At 61.7% G+C, this 19,877-nt stretch overlaps 1 protein-coding gene across 1 annotated transcript; it reads right to left on the bottom strand.

Annotated features, from left to right (window-relative positions):
* Positions 1-180: 180 nt before the first annotated feature.
* Positions 181-17,989, bottom strand: LOC117644768. Its single transcript, XM_034384384.1, is given in 16 exon segments — positions 181-1,772; positions 1,878-2,040; positions 2,274-2,381; positions 2,453-2,662; positions 2,724-2,899; positions 3,176-3,469; positions 3,730-3,901; positions 4,116-4,310; positions 4,500-4,587; positions 4,675-4,783; positions 5,097-5,218; positions 10,249-10,371; positions 14,551-14,884; positions 15,125-16,320; positions 16,389-16,852; positions 17,612-17,989. Coding segments are annotated over 16 exon segments (4,350 nt in total). The 3' UTR covers positions 181-1,554.
* Between the last annotated feature and the right edge of the window lie 1,888 nt (positions 17,990-19,877).

The raw sequence follows: 19,877 nt of genomic DNA, 5'->3' as shown, positions 1-19,877 counted from the left end.
GAGTGCCCAAGCACAACATACTCAAATTTGGGCCATTTTAAATTTTTGGCCCAAAACGGTAAAAAACCATGATGTACATGTATATGGCCTTACTATTTTTTGACAAAAATGGTCGACTACCCCAAATTCGTTTTTTTTTCCTTCCCGAGTCATTGGACGAGTAATGATACACAATTATTGTTTTGTTTATTTCATAACAATTTATTGATTTTTAAAAGGGGAGTAGGAAGAATGGAAAATGAAAACAAAATATATAAGATAACCAAATAAGTCAGACTCTTCTATTATAAATGAAACAAAATTGTCAACTTATTGTAAAAATAAGGAGTTCTCAGAACTCTGACTAGAAGTTGATTAACTTAGACTACAATAAGTGTGACAGGTAATCACAGAGATTTCAGGATGTGGCTTCACAGAGTGAGAAGAGTAGAATTATCAGTGTCACCAACAGCATGTTTTTCCAAGAAAAATTAAATTAAGAGCATGTAAACAGGAATAAATTAACAGGTGTTACCTAATTTATCTACAATTGCTCAATGACAGAGTGACAATTTGTTGACATGAGCCAGTTTGAGCTCAAAGAGTTCTGATATTACACATTCTCATTTGTAAAAAGAGACATAGCTGTTGTATCTCATTTTATACACTGATTGCAAAAAAGGAGGTAAATTGAATAAAATGTAGGAAAATGCCTGAATTGGAAAGGCGGCATATCAGATCACTATCTCACATTCAATAGGTGGTCTACATATCAGTGTGTCACATTTTTCAATCTAAGCACTCTCTAACATACCAAGTAATGCAATTGTACAGAGAATGAAACAACAATATAACCCTGTCAAATAATGAGCCAGCATAGGCCATACTTCAATCAGACTGAACCTTTATAATTGATAAAAGTTTGGATATGTTTAATTTGCAACTGATTGGTCAGAATTTTTGAGGTCCCACAACAAGATACATCATTGATTGTGTCTAATTGACAGGTCATACACTCTGCACTGCCAAGAAAGAAGTAAACATTCCAAGTGATTGCAATGCTGGTGCGTAACTTCGACACACACAGGCTCAGTACGTCACCCAGTAGATCACCAAGTCACCCACATGGTGGGATCTCTGTGGGCAAAGCCACCACGATGGGTTCGACTTTTTTAGTGACAATTATTTTAATTCAAGCCCATGCCCACGACAGTTCAGCCCCGCCAACCAAAACTACAATTGGAGAAGCTGATGGAGCTGCCAGTTTGTCGATCGCCGTCGCCCGTATGCATGAGTTGAGGCCCGAAGTTGAGGTATAGGCGAGGCCATCAACGGTTTAGGGGAACGTAGAATATCAGACTTGCAGAACTCGTGGCTCACAGCATCGCAGAACAGCACGGCATTTTCTTTTTTCAATAGGGAAGTATTTCGGGTTCGATACATCGAGTTAGGTGAAGGGCAGCCTAGCTGAGCTGTCGCCTTCTCCTCAGACGGTGGTCGGGTGGTTGCTCGCGCCGGTTCCAGCCGGTCGCGGGCGAGGTGGTGCACTGCTGCACCTTGGGTGACCTTGGGCCTTCAGATGCAGATGGTCCAGCGGTTGGTGGCTCGCGCTGGTTCCAGCCAGGCGTGCGTCAATCGCTCGGCGGCCGAGGCCCGCAGCTGCGGCCTCAGGTCCAGCATGGGCGACAGGAAGTCGCTGAAGCTCTGCGCCTCCTCGCGACTCCACTCGTACTTGTCCTCCAGCACACTGCGCAGCGGCCAGGGCCGCAGCTTGCCGATGTTGCGGAGCGCGCCTGCGGGCATGGGCATGGATGGTCAAGGTTAGGTTAGGTTAGGTTAGGTTAGGTTAGGTCGACCCCGTGGTCGCGGCTGAGATGCTCATTTTCAAGCACACTCACCCTTGGTGTTGAAGAAGTGCTTGGAGTGCTTGCCGTTGGTCACCAAGTCCTTGGGCAGCGGCCCCAGCAGCTCCATGATGTGCGCCAGGTGGTCCTCGTCGCGCGAGTACGTCGCCCCAGAGCGCGGCTCGAAGAGGTAGTCGCCCGTCAGGAGCTCGAAGGCCTGCGAGGAGAACAGACCTGTCGGTCCTGCGGCCTAGACGCGTTTTGAACTCCAGAGTCGCTAAGCCGGACTCGAACCGAGCGTGTGACCCCACCACGATAGCTCTCCGAACGAGGAATCCATTGGTGGGGTCACACGTTCGATTCGAGTCCTTTTTAGCGACTCTGAAGCTCAAAACGCGTGTACAACGTGCCGGCGCCGGTCTTCTGGCCCACAGTGCTTCGATTACTCACCATGCAGGCCAGGCTCCAGATGTCCGCCGAGGTGCCGTACTTGGCGCCGAGGATGACCTCGGGGCACCGGTACTGCCGAGTCTGGATCTCGTCGGTGAACGTGTGGAACTGCGGGACAGCGGACACAGTGGTTAGGTTAGGTCAAGGCCGGGCAAAGGCAACCAAGGCGCGGCACTCACGGTCCAGCAGGCGTTGCCCAGGTCGGCGATCTTGATGTCGAACTCGACGAAGTCAGTCTTGGCGGGGTCGCAGTCCGGCGAGCTGTCGTCCCCGGAGCCCGGGCCACCCGGCGCGGGCGGCAGGTGCGAGGGGAGGGGCGGGTCGGGGGCGGGGCAGGACGTGGCGCGGCGGGGGCTGCCCTCTGGAACCGAGAGGAACAGTCAGTGGTGCTAGGCGGCACGGAACACGGAGACGGACCCTACCCGACGACGGCCACCCCAACTCACCGACGGCGGCGTCGTCCTCCGGCCTGCTGCTGGCGAGGCTGGTGCCGCGGGCCGTCCTGGGCCGGTAGCACGCCGACGACGACAGCAGGGCTACGGCCGGAGGCTCCCAGTCGTCCCACTCGTTCTCGGTGCGCACCGACGCCAGCGGCATCTCGTCGAAGCTGTGGTGCTTGTCGCTCTCTGCGGCACACGGTGACCCGTTACGGACGAACAGAGCGACACCATCGTCACACAGTGGATTTGCCAGACGACCGGTGGAGGCGGCAAAATTCTACACGCGTTTTGAGCTCCAGAGTCGCTAAATGGGACGCGAACTGAACGTGTGACCCCACCAATGGATTCCTCGGTTGGAGAGCAACCCATTGGTGAGGTCACCCGTTCAGTTCGAGTCCCATTTAGCGACTCTGGAGCTCGAAACGCGTTCAGAGTTTTCGAGGTATGAGAAGGAACACTTACGGAACTCCGTGCTCGGCTTCTGCCGGGACGAGTGCGCGCCGCTGCCGCCGTTGGCGTTGCCGTTGCCGTTCTGCCGCTCCCTGGACTTGGACAGCGGCGGCGCCACCCCCCTGGGCCCGCCCCTGGCGAGGGACGACTCCCCCGCCTCGTGCGTGTGCCTGCGGTGCTTGGTGTGCGTGCGTTGCGTCGCCGTGGCGGGCCCCGTCGCCGCGCCGGACTCCGACTTGCGCTTGCCGCCGCTGCTGCTGCTGGACTTGCCCTCGGGCGCGGGCAGCTTGGCGGGCATGTTGGCCACTGCAACAGGGCGGCGCAGGGCGGCCAACGTGACAGACGGAAACAAGGACAACATGCCACATTAACGGGTACCCCAAAGTGGGCCAGAAGACCGGTGGAGGCGGCCAAAACTCTAGACGCTCTAGACTCGAATCGAGCGTGTGACCCCACCAATGGATTCCTCATTCGGAGAGCAATCCATTGGTGGGGTCACACGTTCGGTTCGAGTCCCTTTAGCGACTCTAGAGCTCAAAACGCGTTCGGGACTTTGACCGCCTTACCCATGGACCTGGGCATGGCGCCGCCCTGGCGACTGCGGTCGTGCCACTGCATGGCGTCCAGCGCCAGCTTGCGGTGGTACTCCGGCGACGCGACCAGTACGATGTTCTCCGGCTTGATGTCGGTGTGGATGATGTGGCACTTGGTGTGCAGGTAGTCCAGTCCCTCCAGCACCTGCGCAGCGAGAAAAGTTTTACTTCCTCGATCAGTAGTCGAACAAGACCACGTTGAGACAAAAAGTAGTTTCAAAGTGGAGGGCGGCCGCAAACAGTTGGCCAGAAGACCGGTGGAGGCGGTCAAAATCTCGACTGCGTTTTTAGCTTCAGAGCTCGAAACGTGTCTAGAGTTTTGTCCGCCTCCACCGGTCTTCTGGCCCACTGTGCCGCACCTGCTTGATGATGCGCTTGACGTTGTGGAGGGGCAGCCCGCTGAAGTGCGTGCGGTTGATGAGCCTCAGCAGGTTGCAGCCCAGCATTTCCATCACCATGCAGATGTGCATGCCGTAGATGCCCTCGACGCGGAAGTCGTCGAGCAGCAGCACCACGCGCCGCCGGCCTGGGTCCGTGGGGTCGGCGTTGCGCACCTGGACCAGCAGCCCAGGGTTAGCACAGTGGCCCGGACGCGTGCAGAGCTCCAGAGTCGCTAAATGGGGCTCGAACCCAACGTGTGACCCCACCAACGGATTGCTCTCCGAACGAGGAATCCATTGGTGGCGTCACACGTTCGGTTCGAGGCCTGTTTAGCGACTCTGGAGAATGGTTGTAACGCTCACCCGCTTGAGGAGCCGGATCTCGTCCAGGGCGGTGTCAGTGTAGTGGTGGGCACTCTTGACGACCTTGAGGGCCGCGAAGCGCTTCACCCTGACGAGGTGGAAAACGAGGCGTGAGTAAGCACTCGGCTAGTTTTAGCGGTGGACGCGTTTTCGCGAGGCCACTGTGTTGACTTACGCCTTGTCCCTGCAGAGCCACACCGTGCTGAAGTGGCCCCAGCCCACCTTGCAGTACACCTGGTAGCGGCCGTGGAACAGGTCGTTGATTCGCACGGGGTGGTAGCCGCCTGCAGGCAAATCAATGTCGGCACGTGTGAAGGCCTCGAACGACTCACAGGCACGCGGAGCAGACGGCGCGCAGTGGGCCAGAAGACCGGTGGAGGTGGCCGAATTTTCAGACCCGTTTTGAGCTCCAGAGTCGCTAAATGGCCCTCGAACGGAACGAGTGACCCCACCAATGGATTGCTCTCCGAACGAGGAATCCATTGATGGGGTCACGCACGCTCGGTCCGAGGGCCATTTAGCGACTCTGGAGCTCAAAACGGGTCTGGAGTTTCGGCCGCCTCCACCGGTCTTCTGGCTGGACGGTTTTTGCTTTACCGGTGCAGTAGTCGGAGGGGCTCTCCTGCTCCTCCCTGTCCTCGGGCAGCAGAGGCTCGTTGTCCGTGGCCTCCTCCAAGTCCTCCGACTCCCTCCTGCCGCCCTCCGAACGCACCTCGGACCTGCCAACCACACAACGCACACTCCTGTCAAAACGGTCGCCACTGCGGGGAGAGGAACAAAGATAAAAACAACGACTCAAGCTAAGCTAGAAGAGATCTCTACAACCTTTGAAAGAAGAAAGCAAAACACGTTAGGTAGCAGCGTCACAATCATTCACAAATCAAAACAACAGCATGTCGGAGCGGGGTTAGAATGCCGTGTGGTGTGGAGAGCTGGACCAAAGTCGGGCTCACAGATCCATCTTGGTTCAGAGTCTCGGTGTCATCAAGTTCAACGGAAAGCAAAGAGAGCAGTCTTGCAGTGCAGACTCGGGCAGCATTGCCGCACTGCCACGCTCACGCTCATGCTAAGCGGACAGGCGGCGCGCAGAGCGTCAGAGCGCGGCCTCGTCACGCTCACACCATGCGTGTCACGCTGTGTCACGCTCACGCCCATTCATGCTCGCACTCACACCGTACTCGCCAGGCCGCGAGCGCGGGGGCGGCCGATTTGACCTTCCTGCGCTTGTGCAGGCGGGGCGGCGGCCGGGGCGGCGGCCGGGGCGGCCGGTGGGGCGAGCCGGCCGAGCCTTGGGGTGGGTCAGGCTGGGGGAAGAGCGGGCGCGGCGGCCGGGGCGGCGCGGCCGCGGGGGTCGGCCCCCTAGGCCCAGGCGCGGGGGCGGTGGGGGCGGTGGGGGCGGCGAGGGGGGCAGGCCGCCCCCACTCCCGCAGGAGTTCATCTCTCCGGAATCGCAGCCGGTCGCGATCCCACCGCAACACGCCGATCCAGGCCAGGAGGGCGACCCAGGCCACCAACTGCAGCCCCACCGCCCACCACGAGGCCCACCGCGACGCGGTGCTGGCGGCCTCCAGCGGCTCCAGCGGCGGCCCGAGCGGCGGCCCCAGCACCAGGCACGCCCAGGACCACGCGGCCGCCAGCGCGCCGGACTCCACCACGCCCTCCAGGACGCCGTCGACGCAGCGCACCAGCATGGCGTTGAGCTCGGCGACGACGGGCGCGCCCAGGGCCAGCACGTCGGGCACCAGGTCCTGCACCACGTCCTGCACCACCGCCAGGTCCATGGCGGTCTCGTTGTGCTGGGGCACGGCGTCGGCGGGCAGCGGTGTCGACGCGGTCGGCGCGGCCGGCGCCCAGCACATGGCCGGCTCAGCGTGGGCTCCCCGTCGAAGCCACTGCTGCCACTGCAGGACCCCGGGGCCGAGGCCGCCGGGGCTGCCAGCACTGGCGGGGCCCCACGGAGGCACGGCCATCGCCCGGCCGGGCTGGCAGGGCTGCCAGTCACGGCATGGTCAACGTCCTGAAATAAACACTTCTTGCTTTGGGACTGTCCTTTAACCACCAGACCAGCGAGAAAACGCCATTTCCGTCGTCGAGCGGTCCCCAAGCCTTCTCGGCCGGGCGTCGACGGCGTCAAACTTGTGGCAAAGGCGTCCGACGGCCTTGGCGGCCTTGGACAACGCCCTTTCGTGTCAACGGCCCAACGGGGCGCTCTGTTCCTACCTCGCCTTGCTTTTGCCTGCGCCTGTACACTCCACACAATCCACCGGGCGCACAGTGGGCTGGCCACCGATTGGGCGGTGCAGCGGGGGCGCTGACTTCAGCCAGTCACTCCAAGGAGGCCGTGGTGGCGGCAGGGTTGAGTGCCCCGCCCCGCCCCGCCCCGCCCCACCTCACCCGTCGATAACAACCCTATCGGCTTGTGCGGAAATGGCCTTCCCCTGTCTCTGCCCGACCTAATGGTGTTCGGGACGGACGGCCCGCAAAGGCCGCAAAGGTCGGCGAGAAGGCCGAACAAAAGGCAGGCGCCGGTACTCGAACCCGCGACCGCGCCGCCTCCACCGGTCTTCTGGCCCACTGTGGCGCGTCAGCGGTACAGTCACCCCGAATACCGCGAAAGCAATGCACCTGCGGGCCGCCTGTGAAAACAGTATGGACCGGTGGCAGTTTATTTGTGTCCTGTTGGCGGCATTTCAGCGCTGCCGTGTCCGCGTCGTGTGTGAGTGTGTGTGTGTGTGTGTGTGTGTGTGTGTGTGTGTGTGTGTGTGTGTGTGAGAGAGAGAGTCGGTGTGTGCGTGTGTGAGTTTGCCGGTTTAGCACAGTGAGTTGGCAGTAGTTGGAACAAGAGCAACCTTCAAATCATATACCACAGCTGCTTTGCACACTCGTACGAATAATGCTGCCAACTTTTGCTGCTGCGGAGTTCCGCCTGCATTCGGCTCTTTTTTAGCTTCGTCGCAGAGAAAGTTTTGCGTGATTGCCGTCTCACTGGTCCCAGCGGTCCCATGTTCGGTTGTTACTACGAGAGCCAACAGGTATTCATATTTCAGTAGTCTTCTGAATCACGGAAGTCTTAAGCAGACCAACATCGATAAGTGAAACCGAAAACTTGGAGCTGTCGGTGAGAGACAGCGGGGCGCGCTAGGCCATCGAGGCCGAGGCCGAGTAGGCGAGGTGGGGCGGGGTGGGGCGGGGTGGGGCGGGGCGGGGCGGGGCAGACTAGTACACGGCCCACCTGGCCGTCTGGACACGAGCCCCTCGGCGCACAGTGGGCCAGAAGACCGGTGGGGGTGGCCAAAATTCTGGACGCGTTTTGAGCTCCAGAGTCACTAAATAGGATCCGAACCGAACGTGCGACCCCACCAATGGATTGCTCTCCGAACGAGGAGTCCATTGGTGGGGTCACACGTTCGGTTCGAGTCCTATTTAGCGACTCTGGAGCTCAAAACGCGTGTGGGATTCTGACCGCCTGCACCGGTCTTCTGGCCCACTGTGCGCCGGAGCCAGTCTCCTCAAACGGATTCAAACTCCCCGTTCGATGTAACTTCCTTCCGGCGTTCCGGGGCTGTGCCGCCGTGCCACGCCGCGGCGAGTTATTAGGTTTGGCGGAGACTGCGATCCAAACAGAGCCCCGGCTGCCCGACCGGCCCACAGTGGGCCAGAAGACCGGTGCAGGCGGACAAAACTCTAGACACGTTTTGAGCTCCAGAGTCGCTAAACAGGACTTTGAAGCAAACGTGTGTGACCCCACCAATGGATTCCTCGTGCGGAGAGCAATCCATTGGTGGGGTAACACGTTCGGTTCGAGTCCCATTTAGCGACCCTGGAGCTCAAAACGCGTCAAGAGTTTTGGCCGCCTTTACCGGTCTTCTGGCCCACTGTGCGGCCGGTCGGGGAGGGCTCGAGCGTCATCGACGCCGAGCGCGCTTGCCGAGCGAGAGAGACGGAGCGATCGGCGCTCGCGCCGACGCTGCCCGGCGCGTGGCGAGGTGTAAAATTAGCCCGCGGGAAAGCGGGAAGGAAGGAAAGCGCTTTCCCGCGGGAATAATGCGAGCTGATAAAGGGAGCGCGGGAATCTCGGCATCCCTAACGATTCCCAAGCTTTCCGGCTTCATTTCGTTATCAGTTATCACTCTCGCTGTTCCTAACACTCCGGACACTGGACGAGAGCAAAACACCCCCTCCCCCCCAAAAAAACCGCCTTAGTTGGCATAATTTTGCGACAGCTGACCTTGTAAATATAGTCCAAGTTCGAGACTTTCTTCAGCATTACTTATCAATCAATAATTTTTAAGCGATCAATTTCACAAAGGCAGAGAAAATTGGCTGAGCATATTGAAAATGGTTCATTTGGGATGTTGAGTACAGACAGGGAGACAGCCTGACTCAGTCTTTAACGCTTTTAGAAGTTCGGTCCTAAATCAACTCGATTTTTCAATGACTGTTGAGACTGGTGTCAACAACGGCCAACCTGCTCCGGCGCCGACGGAACCATTGCCACAAGTTCGATGCCTACGACCCAGCGGCCGGGAACTTCAAAATATCCTCCACGATTATCGGAACGCGGAACGCGTGAAATCGAATGAACCACAGGTGTACCTCAGCGCCGGGCGGACCGACGAGGCCCGCGCATCTCGCGGTCCAGCGAGTCCTCCGGCACACCGGAAACCGGAAAGGAAAGTCGAAAACCGGAAACGGAACCGAATGGCGCCAAAGGGCGACGCGGCGACACGACGGCGAGGGCCTCGAGCACCGCGACGACACTGGTGTCTGGCGGCGCGCTGCGCCGTGGGACCGCCAGGGGACCGCCTCGCGCGACTGCCCAGTGCCCCACCTGCAGCAGCCTGGCTGGCGGGCTGGCACACTGGCACGCACTGGCTGTCGGCGTCCTCGTCGCACGCGCACGCCGCCCGCCAGTGCGAGAGGGATGGCGCGACGCGGTGCGACGCGGGGCCCGACGGCACACTGTGCGGCCGGCAGGCGAGACGGACAGGCCGCCGGCAGATGGGGCACGGCGCCAACTAGGACCCGCCTAGTCCGCGCGAGGCCCCGCCAGCCCCACCGGACCACAGTGGGCCAGAAGACCGGTGGAGGCGGCCAAACCGTAGACGCGTTTTGAGCTCCAGAGTCACTAAGTCGGACTCGAAACGAACGTGTGACCCCACCAATGGATTGCTCTCCGAACGAGAGGGTGGGGTCACACTGGGTCACACGTTAAGTTTGCTCGACCCCACCCCGGCTGGGTCTACAGAGACACGGAGGCGGCAGCGCAACCCTCCACGATGCCATGCAGAGATTTGTGTTTGAAAGATGTAAAAAAGAGAGAGGAAAAAAATTGCAAATCGTGCAGGCGTATACAGAGAGTTGGAAACGGTGCAAGAAGAAGGAGGAGAAGAAATCGTGTCGGATAAGAAAAATCGGTGGCAGGCAATGTCAGGCAAAAGTCGGGTACAGAACGAGAGTCTCGAACGAGAGTCTCGAAACGTGGCGGCCGCTGCAAAATGCGCTACGGCTGGAAAGCTAGGCGGTCGTGCTACGGCCATTCTAGTCCGCTAACGGAACAGTCTCTGGCCGCCTCTGGCTCTTCTCGCGTCAGCCGTTAGCTGGCCGGCCAGGCGGACGATTCGTCTTCCTTTCTCTTCGTTGCCGTTTTCGCAGTGGCGCAGCCTTTGTTTTGGCGGGAAGGCAGGGTGACAGCGCTGGCAGCCTCGGCACCACGACCACCATGGGCACCATGGGGATCGGTACTCACGACTTTGGCTGGCGATGCCGCTGCTGGGACGATTGGTGGTGGTGCTGGAGGTGGTGGTGGTGATGGTGGTGGTGGTGATGCTGATGGTGGTGAGGCTTGGTGTCATGGTCCACCTCATCAGACCTGTGGCACATACAGGGGGTTACAGGGGGTCTACCATGGGGCGCTACGGGGCAGGCGGTGATCCCGCGGATGATGACGTCATGCCGACTAGTTGCGCTGCTGCACTTGCAACCGGAGGGGGGGGGGGGGGGGGGTCGTCTTGTGAGCGGGCCGGGCCGGGCAGGGCCGGGCAGGGGAAGGGTGCCCGCCAAGGGCTTCAGCGTCGCTAACGCGCTAACTCAAGCCACCCAAGTCCGAGTTCGCTGCTTGCAGCAGATACCATCGCTTTAGCGCATTCTCGTTTTCCGCCACTTGGCCGCATGGTTGCCCTCGAGTCACTCTCCACGACGGCGTGCTGGCAAGCCCAAGCCGGCCGGGGTCCTCGCCGGGGTCCTCGCCGGGGTCCTCGCCGGGGTCGCAGAGGCCGGCCTACTCCACGGCCTACTCGTGCAACTTGTCGCATCAGCTGTGTGTCCTGGGCTGGAGAGCACTCGGAGGGCACCCTGGCGGGGGAAGGGGGGGGGCGAGGGCTTTAGCCGAGCCGCCTCGTATCGACCAGCCGGCACGGCCGGGGCAGGGCGGGGCGGGGCGGGGTGGAACAGTGGCGTAGCAGCCCACCGCCCGGCTCGCCATTTAACGCGAGCACGAGTTTGGCGACGCAAGTGGGCCAGAAGACCGGTGGAGGCAGCCAAAACTCTAGACGCGTTTTGAGCTCCAGAGCCGATAAATGGGCCTCGAACCGAACGTGTGACCCCACCAATGAATTGCTCTCCGAACGAGGAATCCATTGGTGGGGTCACACATTCGATTCAAGTCCCATTTAGCGACTCTGGAGCTCAAAACGCGTCTAGAGTTTTGGCCGCTTCACCGGTCCTCTGGCCCACTGTGCGACGGTCCCCGCAGACGCAGACACTCGCAGCAACGACTAGCGAGGGACCGTCCGTAAGCCAGCAATCCCGCAGACCCCTTCCCTCCCCCGAGCACCGCGTTAGGTCAGGCCCGCGAGAGTGTGCTGGTCCAGTTACCTCGCCTGGAGTCGGGAGCAGCGGGGCCTTGGCAAATCTGCAGAGGCATGCGAAGTAGCAGACTCATTTCCGTACCTCTCTCTCTCTCTCTCTCTCTCTCTCTCTCTCTCTCTCTCTCTCTCTCTCTCTCTCTCTCTCTCTCTCTCTCTCTCTCGCACCGATGCGGGTCGCTACGTGAGTGAGAGAGAAAGTGGGAGGGGGAGAGGGAGAGAGATGGGACACGCTGCAGCAAGAGGGCCGGAAGTACCACGGGGCAGGGCGCTGGGGAGCAAGACCAGGGCGGCGAGTGCGGCAGTACAGGCCGTTCCGAAACCACGTGACGAGGCCACCCCTCCTTGGCGACGTACTTCCACACGCCGCCGAGGAGCGGAGCACCGCGACTAAAACTGTCCTTGAAATTGGTGGCGTAATTTAGCGTCCCTTCGAGGAAATTGAGTCGCCAACTTTCCGGCGGGCGGGAGTGGCTTTGGTAAGGCGAGCCGCGGCACAGTGGGCCAGAAGACCGGTGGAGTCGGTCAGAATCCCAGACACGTTTTGAGATGCAGAGTCGCTAAACAGGACTCGAAGCGAACGTGTGACCCCACCAATGGATTGCTCTCCGAACGAGGAATTCATTGGTGGGGTCACACGTCCGGTTCGAGTCCCATTTAGCGACTCTGGAGCTCGAAACGCGTCTAGAGTTTTGACCGCCCCCACCGGTCTTCTGGCCCACTGTGCGCGGGGGTCGCGAGGGCGGCGCGCCTACACGGGGAAATGTGGAACGGAAAGTACGGGCCGCGACAAAGTGCACCGTTTGGAACGGCCGAGACCGATGACGGATTACGAATTACGGTCAGGGCCGAGTCAGGGCGCTCAGGGCCGTGGCCGTTTTCGTCCGTTCTCCTTTGTGCTCTCTTTCTTTTCCGCCCTGTTTGCGCGCCACACTTAACGACCCCGCCGCCCTGCAGGGCCCCGCACCGCCAACCAGTACGCCAGTACTACGCAATGCAGGCGAATTAGCCCCACACACCCGCCATGCTTGCGGCCTTTGCTGCTCGATTGAGTGGGAATTCGAGGAATCCAAGCAGCCAAGACGCGTTGCCGCACGCTCCGAGCCTCCACGCTCCGACCCTCGAAAAACCGCCCCGCAGGGCCACTTACAAAAAGTTGGCACGTGTGTGACGCGTGCACACGATGACGTCACGGTGACGTCAGAGGCCGGCCGGCTCCGGGTCGATCTCAGCCAATCGAATGCGTCACCGGACGGACTACAACGCGTCTCGCGTGCGACCAGGCCGCCCGTCCCAGTGTGGCCACACTCACGCGATGCACCAGTCTCGGCAGGGCTGCCCACCAGTGACATCCAAGGAGTTGCCTAGTAGGCAGGCTGAGGTTGGCAACCCCGCCACAGTGGGCTAGAGGACCGGTGGAGGCGGACAAAACTCTTTTGAGCAGCAGAGTCGCCAAACAGGCCACGAACCGAACACGTGACCCCACCAATGGATTCAATGTTTGGAAAGCAATCCATTGGTGGGGTCACACGTTCGGTTCGAGTCCCATTCAGCAACTCTGGAGCTCAAAACGCGTCTAGAGTTTTGTCCGCCTCCACCGGTCTTCTGGCCCACTGTGTGCGCGACACTGGTGCATCGAGGGGCTTTCCACCCGTTTGTGTGGCAGTGCTGACCGCCGCTGCGCCATTCGAGTCACTGGAGAGCGCTGGAGCGCTAAACGAGCGACACGTGGCCGCGTGGCCAGGGCCAGCAACGCCAGCAATAGCACGGCGTAGCACGGGCAACGCGCTAGCGCCGTCTAGCGCCGTCTAGCGCCGGGCAGGCAGGCAACCCACCGCACCAGCTTACACGCGCGCTGCCGCGTGGCCTAGCTGCCGGGCGGCAGAGCCCCTCCCCCTCCCACAGTGGGCCAGAAGACCGGTGGAGGCGGCCAAAACTCTAGACGCGTTTTGAGCTCGAGAATCACTAAACAGGACTCGAACCGAACGTGTGACCCCACCAATGGATTCCTCGTTCGGAGAGCAATCCATTGGTGGGGTCACACGTTCGGTTCGAGTCCCATTTAGCGACTCTGGAGCTCAAAACGCGTCTAGGGTTTTGGCCGCCTCCGCCGGTCTTCTGGCTCACTGTGCCTCCCCACCCTTCCTGTACCGCCTCTCTCCCTCTCCCTCGCACGCGCGGCGGGGCACGTGGAGGTGCATCCGCGCGGGCAGCGGAGCGGGTAGGGCAGCTCGCTCGATCCCGTCTCGAGATTTGAGGAGGGGAGGGGAGGGGGAAGGCAGGGCGAGGCGGGGTGGCCCCGGGCCGCCCCGGGCAGATGCGGGAAGCTGGCGTGCCTGTTGATGCGCGATGCGCAAACCTGCCGTCAAATGGGGCATTGCGTGAGGCGGCCCCGGCCGACTCCAAGCAAGCACTGTCAAAGGTTCAACAATCCTCTTTCCTTCCTCTCGGTCGGTTCAAACTGCACGGCCTCTTTTCGCTTGCGGCAAAACACAACTTTCACTCCTCGAACGGCTTGTGTGAAACCAGAAGCCCACAAAACGGGCGGCAAGCACTCAACGAGCCACTTTTAGTTTCGACCCCGACTGTTACTTCTCTGGAAAAGGGGCAAGGACGCGTCTGGCGACGGCCCCCGCCCCGCCGGCCCCGCCACCCTGCGCCAGGTGCCAGCATGTAGCGTGCCGAGCGGAGCCCGGCACTTGGCCTGGCCTTGTTAAGGGCTGCCTTGGCCAGCCCTTCTCCGCGGGCACTCCAACACGGACTCGGGCACATTCCGTCTCACTTTGGCTTCAACAGCTGCAAAACACCACATGCTGGAGTCTACGTCGACGGCAAACCAACGCCAGTTCTCGGCTCCGGCATGCTGAGCAAACTACTTCACGCATCCACGCTACGGCCGTCCGCGAACCACGCACTACGTTGCACAGTGCGCCAGAATACCGGTGGAGGCGGCCAAGCGGCCAGCGTGTGACCCCACCAATGGATTGCTCTTCGGACGAGGAATCCATTGGTGGGGTCACGTCACACGTTCGGTTCGAGTCCCGTTTAGCGACTCTGGAGCTCAAAACTCGTCTAGAGTTTTGGCCGCCTCCACCGGTCTTCGGGCCATTGTGCGTCGGGGTCCTGGGGCACGAGGACCGCGTGGATGCGGACGGCCTTCTAGGCCACGCCGGGGCTTGACTCACCCGCTGGGGTGCAGCGCCGGCATCTTCCTGCGCCTCCTCGGCGGCGACAGCGACAGCGACAGGGCTTGGTGGTTCGCGTTGTTGGAGGCCGCCGACGGCGCCCCCTTGGCGGCCTTGGGCATGTCCAGCTCGGTGACGTACTCCTGCCGCCGCCCGAGCACGCCGTCGAACGATTTGACCGCCATGGGCGGGCCCCGCAGGCCGCGCGTGCCCCGGTACCCGGAGTCGCCGACGGCGGGCGGCCCGGGGGACACCCCACCGAGCTGCGCGCGCCTGTAGTCACTCTGGCGCCGGTCCCGTTCACTCTCCACGTGGTAGTCACTCTGACGGCGGTCTCTGTCGTTCTCCACAAGATAGTCACTCTGGCGGCGGTCTCTCTCGCTTTCCACCAAGTAGTCACTCTGGCGACGGTCTCTCTCGCTCTCCACCAAGTAGTCACTCTGGCGACGGTCTCTCTCGCTCTCCACCAAGTAGTCACTCTTGCGACGGTCTCGCTCACTCTCCACAAGGTAGTCACTCTGCCGACGGTCTCTCTCACTCTCCACAAGGTAGTCACTCTGGCGTCGGTCCCTGCGCTCTCGCTCGCTCTCGATGTGGTAGTCGGTGACTGGATCCCCCATGGTGCCTAGGTACTCCTTGTGCACGGGGACGTAGCCAGGCGACGGGTCGCTGTCCCTGACTGTCGTCGGCGGCTTGGGCAGGGGACTGCGGCTGTAGCCTCGCGCCGGCGCCCTGGGCGAGGGTCCCCGCTGGCCTCGCGGCGACGGCCCCCTCGACGGCGGCCCTCTGGGTGACGTGGCCGACGTCGCGGACGAGTACGAGGGGCCTTGGTACGCCCACTCGTCCAGGTAGTGGCGGTCCTTGTACACGTAGGGCGAGGCGCCGCGGCGCTTGTCCTTGGGGCTGGGCACGTACTCCTCGTCGTCGTCCTCGCCGGCCTCCTCGACGAACACCTCCGGGATGGGCATGGTGGTCGACGCCACGGTCGGCGCGTCGCTCTCCTCGTCGTCGGCCAGGCCCTCCGTGTCGCTGGCGGCGGCCTGCTGCGTGGCGGGGAGGTCCCCGGGCCGCATGTACATGTCCGCGGCGTTGACGGGCAGGTTGGAGAAGAAGTAGTTGACGTTGGGCTCGTGTTCCCAGGAGCCGGTCAGCTTCTTGGGGGAGGCTGGGGTGCTGCGGGGGCCGGGGCCGATGGGGGGCCGTGAGTCGGAGCGGTTGGCGCGGTACCAGGCGGCGCGCGTGCTGCCCGTGGTCGACATGGCGGCAGGCTCGTAGCGACGGCCGGCGGCGTAGCCGGGCGACCTGGGAGGCGGCGCGTCCTCGTGCGGCCGCAAGTAGCCGCCGCCGGCCGCGGCCTCCTCGCTGGACGAGTCGAAGGTGTGGCGGCGGTAGAAGACGGCGTCCTGGTGCGCCGCGGGCCTGGGGCTGCGCCAGCGCGAGCGGTAGGGCGCGGGGTCCAGGCGCAGGGCCTCCACCGCCGCCTCCAGGCCGGGGTCCAGCGACGGCCGGCGGTAGAGGGACGGCTCGGCGGGCAGGCGGCGCTGCGGCGGCGCGGCGTGGTAGGCGGCCACCTCGTCGACCACGGACATGGCGGCGTCGCGGCGCACCACGCCGTCGGCGCTCACGTTCTGGCGGAGGTACGCCGCCGAGCGCAGCGCCGACGACTCGCCGCCGTCCGCGCGCCCGCGGCGGGACACGTCCAGGTCGCGGCCGTCGCGGCCCAGCTCGGCGTCCGAGAAGAGGCGCGAGTGGCGTGGCGAGTTGCTGAGCCTGCGGACGAACGGCGTCAGGAACGGAACCAACAAACAACAACAACAAAGGCCCCGGCGGGCGGCTACCTGCGCACGCTGGAGGTGTCGCTGTGGCCGTCGCTGAGGCCGTCGGCCACGCCACGCTGCGGCGGCATGCCGCGCTGGTGGCCACCGTAGCCATCCTCGTCGTACTCGTAGCCGGCGGCCGCGGAGCGGATCTCGTTGACGTCCTCGGAGAAGCCGCGGCGGTACATGCCGGGCGGCTGCAGGGAGTTGGGGTCGGGCACGGCGCCGGGGTAGCTGTGCTGCCGGCCAGCGGCGTAGCTACGACGGCTCGACCCGTAGGCGTGCTGCCCGGCGTGGTGCAGGTGGTAGCCCTCGTCCGTCGCCGCCATGTCCGAGTCCTCCTCCGGGTACGAGGACGTCAGGTAGGGGTCCTCGGGCAGCGCGTCGTCCTCGGCCTCCGCGTCCGCGGCCAGGACGCCGCCGTCGTCCGCGTAGCCCAGGTAGCCGTCGGACTCCTCATAGCCGCCGGAGGGGTACGGCCGCTGCGGACAACAAGGCAACGCGTCACAAAAGCAACGACAAAGAAATTGATCCGGGCAGCGATGACACTTTTCACTGCAAGCGCAAAACGCTCAAGGCTTTCTGTTTGCAATCATGAAGACAACATACGTACACAGCATTGCAGCACAACCAGGCTCAGAAACACAAACAAAAAGCAGACAAAAAATTAAAAGAAATAAAATAAAATGAATTACTGAGCAGCCATAACTTGTCAAATGAATTGCAAAACCAAAATTTAATTCAAAAACAATAATTAAAAACAACGAAAAAGGGCTCACATTGCGCAAAGGCTTACGAAAAAAAAAGAGGCAAGATTTAAGTTCCTGAAATCCCGATCACTTACGAAAGGACCATATCCAGCGAGGAACGGTAAATAAAAGAAAGGATAGGAAGAGGAAGAAGAGAGAAACTGAAAACAGAGGCAAGAACAGGGAAAGTAGGAGAGAGAGAGGCGAGACAGACAAAAATCCACCCTCAAAAGTATCGCTTCTCACAGGTGTTCAAGACAGTCAGCTTAATGTGACTATTTCCGAGAACCCTCCAGCAAGAATCGAAATTTAAGAGGACGGCAGAGCGAGACAGAAGAGGATAAAGGCTAGGTGAAGGAAGGATGAGAAAGTGAAAGTGTGCAGTAAAACGGGTAGTGGTGCAATCGGCGACAGAGAGTGTTCGCTGAGCCCGTTGAGAAGGTGGAGACTCACTTCCCCGCCGTAGACGGGCCGGTCCGCCCTGCGCAGGCGGGGGTCGGCCAGCACCCTGGGGTCGCGGGCGTCGCGGGCCTGCGCGTCGCGCCCGCGCGCCCACTCGCCGTAGTCCGCGGCGTGCACCAGGAGGTCGGGGGGCGGCTGGTGGCGCGGGGGCGGCCGGGGGAAGTCCGCCGAGGGCGGCGAGGCGGCGGGCGACGAGGGGCTGGCGCTGGGGCTGCCGGGGTTGCTGCTCGAGCAGTCCGCCTGGTAGTCCGTGAGGTTGTCCAGCCGCCGCCGCCCGTCCGCGCCCACGTGCTCCAGGCCGTGCTCGGCGCCGCCGGAGTCCGAGTCAGGCGAGGAGCCGAGGCGGGGGCTGCGGGGGCCTGGGACGGCGGGGCCCATGGGCCCCATGGGCACGCTGGGGGCGTAGTCCATGGCGTGCGCCGAGGCCGGCAAGGCCGGCAGGGGCTGCGCGTGGTGGTCTCGGGGCGCGGGCCCGGGGGCGTAGCCTCATCTATACGCGCCCACCGCCGGGCCCCGCGCCGGCCCCGCCGCCCCGCCCCCGCCCGCCGCCCCCGCCGCCCCCGCGGGCACGGCGCTGGGGAGGCCGGGCCGGGTCACCATGCCGCCTGCAACAGGTAGAGGGAGACTTGCAGTCTATCGGTACCAACAGCAACAACAATGAGGCCAATAGTTCATGAACCACGGTAGTCACGGACCAGGTTTCAGGGCATGCACAGGCCGTGCCTCTGAGCGGACTGACTTCCCTCACCAGTACCGGCACCCGAGAAAATGAAACATTCACCAATCACCCCCGTTTCGAAACGGTAACAAACCTAGACTTTTCTTTTCCCGGTAAGTTCTGATCCGGCCGCGGCCGATGCGATTCCGGTCTCACTGCCTTTTCCTCGTACCGCGGGGGTAATGAAAGGCCTGGCACGACCGGACCAAAACAACGGCATCCATTCCACTCGCATTTCCATGCCACCACCACAAATCACCTGGTTCACCTCAGGAAGAGGGGGGGGGGATTCGGGTTCGGACCACGCCCCGCCTGCCCTGCGCTGGGTGATTGGCTGGGCCGGGAAGGGGTGTGGAGCATTGACAGCAACAGCGAAGCCGCAGGACGACTCTCTCTCTCTCTCTCTCTCGCACTCATGGGGCGTCCCGTTAGAGTGCGAGAGAGAGAGAGCAACAAATGCGCCGCCTCATAAAAAAATATGAAAAGCGCTTTGTATCGCGAGAACGCGAAGCTCGCCGGGCATTCACCGGCGTCGAATAACACCACACAAAGAGGGAACTACCACCGCCCCCTCTAACAGGCTCAACACAATCAATCACCCCCTTCTCTCTCTCTCTCTCTCTCTCTCTCTCTCTCTCTCTCTCTCCTCGTCCTCTCCGCGGCGCTATACCCTCGCGGGGAGCCTGGATAAACATTTGCCGGTGAATGGCGTGGCCCGCGTTACCGGGTTTGCAGAGGCTGCTGCCTTGCCGACACGCCGCGCTGCCGGCCCCGTTCGGCGCATTGCATGTATCGATTCACGGCTCTGACCAGGCAAGACAGCAAAGATAAAGGGCGGAGAGGGAGAGAGAGAGAGAGAGAGAGAGAGAGAGAGAGAGAGAGAGAGAGAGAGAGAGAGAGAGAGAGAGAGAGAGAGAGAGAGAGAGACGGACAGACAGACAGACACACAGACAGACAGAGACAGACAGAAAGACAGAAAGAGAGGGAGAGAGAGACAGAGAGGGAGAGCAGGGACACTGGTCGAGAGAGACGCACTGAGAGGCAGGGTGAGAGGGCGAGAGAGCGAGAGGGAGGGTGGCAAGTGTGCGGAACCGTCCCTCGCCGGGCCACGCGGCTACGCCGCTACGCCGGGCCGGGGGCCGGGCTAGGCCAGCAGGTCAGTGCTGGCGCATGCTGGCGGTGGCGGTGCTGGAGATGGGGGTCTTGGTGGGGGTGCGGTACGCGGTACGCGCAGGGCACGGGTCAGGGTGGGGGAAAGGGGGCACGGGGCACGGCGAGGTGAAAAGCTGACACCCCGCCGGGAATCGAACCCGGGGCCGCCCCGCGCGAGGGGTTACAGACCAGAGTGCGAAGCGCGATGCGAATTGACAGGACAGTCTCATATCTCTCTCTCTCTCTCTCTCTCACGTCGCGTGGGCGTGCGAGAGAGAGAGAGGCGCTTTGTTGTTGTCAACCGCGCGAACGAGGTCGTGGACGAGCACGCCGACGGCGAGGTGCCGGTGGCCGCGGGGAGGACTTACGGCAGTGGCTGCTCGTGTGGCGGCGACGCGGTGGCGCTGAGCTGGGCCGGCCGGCCGCGCG

Source organism: Thrips palmi, unplaced genomic scaffold, assembly GCF_012932325.1.
Source record: "Thrips palmi isolate BJ-2018 unplaced genomic scaffold, TpBJ-2018v1 HiC_scaffold_18, whole genome shotgun sequence".
Lineage (NCBI taxonomy): Eukaryota > Metazoa > Arthropoda > Insecta > Thysanoptera > Thripidae > Thrips > Thrips palmi.
Note: the sequence above shows the minus strand (reverse complement) of the source record. Positions and strands in the feature narration are given on the sequence as shown.